This window comes from Neofelis nebulosa, chromosome 9, assembly GCF_028018385.1.
Source record: "Neofelis nebulosa isolate mNeoNeb1 chromosome 9, mNeoNeb1.pri, whole genome shotgun sequence".
Lineage (NCBI taxonomy): Eukaryota > Metazoa > Chordata > Mammalia > Carnivora > Felidae > Neofelis > Neofelis nebulosa.
The window spans coordinates 38,683,274-38,686,339 of NC_080790.1; the positions used below are offsets into that span (position 1 = coordinate 38,683,274).

General features: G+C 46.1%; 1 gene segment (V, D, J or C); it reads left to right on the forward strand.

Moving 5' to 3' along the window:
* The first annotated feature begins 1,120 nt into the window (after positions 1 to 1,120).
* Positions 1,121 to 2,605, forward strand: LOC131484771 (immunoglobulin kappa variable 2-29-like). The segment is given in 2 exon segments: positions 1,121 to 1,255; positions 1,674 to 2,605. Coding segments are annotated over 2 exon segments (483 nt in total).
* The last annotated feature ends 461 nt before the right edge of the window (positions 2,606 to 3,066 follow it).

Here is a 3,066-nt window from a genome sequence, read left to right on the forward strand (position 1 = left end):
ACATCATTTTCCTATTTAATAAGGCTGGTGTGGTAGACGGATGCCCCAGGGCACCTCTGACCCAGCACCCTATCCCCGAGTGATCCGATTTAGACAGAAGCTCAGGAAGTTGTCAGTGATAGGCTGAGGCTCCGTGAATAAAATACTGGATATAGTCATTGCCTTTCTCACACATGTAATCTCCCTTTGAATTGTAGACTCATGATGTTGGATCCCCAACCTTTAGGGCAGGTGAGACCACAGGGTCCCACACAAAGCTAAGGAAACTGGGATGTCCTCATAGGACCTGGTTCTGCTTGATGAAAAGGCATCAAAGGGTACCATTCAAATACAATTATTGTAAAATCATTTCTTTTTCTTTATTTCCCATTATCTCAAGGGATTTTTGTCTCTGAGAAATCCTTGGAATAATTCTATCCAACTATCTAGATGTGTGTGTGGAGTGAGAAAATAAGATAGACTAGACACCGTATTGTAAAAAGTGCTTTCCCAGAATTTCATGTTTTCACATTCATAGCCAGAGATATAATATTCTTTTACCTTTTCCTCTTGTCTCACACTGGGCTATTAACTCTCCCTACAAGAGACCCATCATTACGTCCCTGTCAAATTCATTTGTTGTTTGCACATTTGGGAAATTCAATTGCCAGGTTTCAGGAAAAGACCATTTCTACACCTGATTCTTCCATTCTCAACACTTCACCTGATGACAGCAGCTACCAGACAATCTGGAAAGAGCTCAGCTCCAAACTGCTATTGGGAGAAGTGCTGATGACCATACTCATGGGGCGGGAGCCACTTCCTTATCCAGACCAGGTGGAAGAATGTAGGCAGATGTCCATTCACCTCCCAGAGATGGACCCAGGGCACACATGTCTTCTCCCATCTCCGTGCTTTCTCTAGTGCAGGCACAGTGAGCGCTGTGTCCCTGCCGTGATTCACCCTTTCACGTGGGATTATGTTCCCACTCCAGCAAGTTGCATGGACTTGACTTTATAGGTTTTCTCCCAAACACAGAAAACCTTATATAGCACTTTGCTTAAAGGGAGGCCCCTCCCACAACCTTCCAGCCCTGTCTGCACTGTTACACCCACAAGGGGATTTGCATGTTGTCCCCTCTGGAGGACCTTTCCCTTAAAGTCTAGATAAAAGGTCAGCTTGAATCCTGCTTTGACTTGTCAGGACTCATCAAGCCAACATCTCAAAATGAGGTTCCCTGCTCAGCTCCTGGGGCTGCTAGTGCTTTGGTTCCCTGGTAAGGACAGAAGGGATGAGAAAGAAGAACCGGGTGGGGAGGGTGAGCTCTGGGGACACCACTGTCTCTGGGTGTTTACTGTGCACATGTCAGACATGTGTGACCTGTCCCCCAAGGTGGGGCAGGTGAGGTTTAGATCTGGGAGAGTGTGGAAGATTCCAGAAGGAACAAGGGCTTGTGCTCTAGTGAGGACTGTGCCACAGAAGGTGGGGATGGTGTCAGCGATGGTTAGAGAACTTTCTCCACTTCACAGATCTCAGGTTCATTATTGTAGTTATGCATTTGTGGTGCCTGCTGGAAGTCACAAGTAATGGGAGAAAAACAAAGTAGTTTTTTAGCTAAAATAAATGAGATGGAAACAATGAAACTTGCTAAAAATATTTGTATGTAACTTGGCACCTCTCTCTCTGTTCCTCAGGATCCAGTGCGGATGTCATGATGACACAGACCCCTCTGTCCCTGCCCGTCACCCCTGGAGAGCCGGCCTCAATCTCCTGCAGGGCCAGTCAGAGCCTCCTGCACAGTAATGGAAACACCTATTTAAGTTGGTACCTGCAGAAGCCAGGCCAGTCTCCACGGCGCCTGATCTATAAGGTTTCCAACCGGGGCTCTGGGGTCCCAGACAGGTTCAGTGGCAGCGGGTCAGGGACAGATTTCACCCTGAGAATCAGCAGGGTGGAGGCTGACGACGTCGGAGTTTATTACTGCCAGCAAGGTACAAAGAATCCTCCCACTGTGGTTCAGCCCAGAACACAAACCTCCCTTCCTGGGGGTCCAGCTGCCCGAGCATGTGGCCTCTCTGGGGAACACACAGGACGTTCTCTGAGTCTGTGTAAGAGGAAGGTGCTGTAGAACCCGGGGAACAGCCTGCAGCTGCACAGTACGGCCCCGTCAGCTGCACAGCCTGGCAGGCAGCATCAGAAGGGAAATTCAAGAGGTCCTGTCCTGTGAGGAACCGGTCAGGGGGAAGGGAAGAGCCAATGACAGCTGCACCTGATCCCCGGTCCCCGCCTGTGTTTTCAATTAAATGCAGCCAGTCTAGTCACCAGACAAGTCACACAGATATTTGGTGACAAATTCATCCATACTGCAGATGAACAGTGTGGGGTATGTTTTCCACAGCATTGTAGTTGCTAATATTGGTAATGTTGATATTTTCTCACTTTCTCTTTTTCTTACTTCTCTGTGACTCCCTGTCCCCTGCATTCATATGTTCAAGAGAGCACTTGGCACAAGCTGTCCTCACCGAGAGTATGGATGAGAAAGGTTCGTAACGATGTTTAATTCTGGTAAAATCAAATTAGCCTTTTGAAAATCTTCTGTAAATATAATAAGATTCCAGTGCCAAGATTCTTTGATTTCCCTCCATTACATTTTTCGGAGTGCAAAGGGGGTTCTCGCAATTTCAAAAGTGGGTTTTGATACTAAACAGTGAAAAGGAATGATCGAGACAAAAGTTACCTTTCTGTATCACAGGAAAATCCAGAATACATGAGATTTTTCTTTCTCTCCTCTATGGTAAGGGTGTTAAGTATCTTGAACGTAAACACTGCTTTGGATATGACGAATTTGGAACTCTGTTGCTATAAGAAAAGGTTTTGTACAATACATGAACGCATCGTTCCATATGGTGTGCTCATTAACCAAAAATGACCCCGAATAATATATTTTGGGGGAATGTGTATTAAATTCATGCATTGAATACATCCCCTTCAATAGTGCGCTTAAATGTGAATCCTGACTAATCACGGGGTCATACCATTGGTTCATGGCACATACAACAGAAGCAAGAGAGATTAAATTCACAAGCA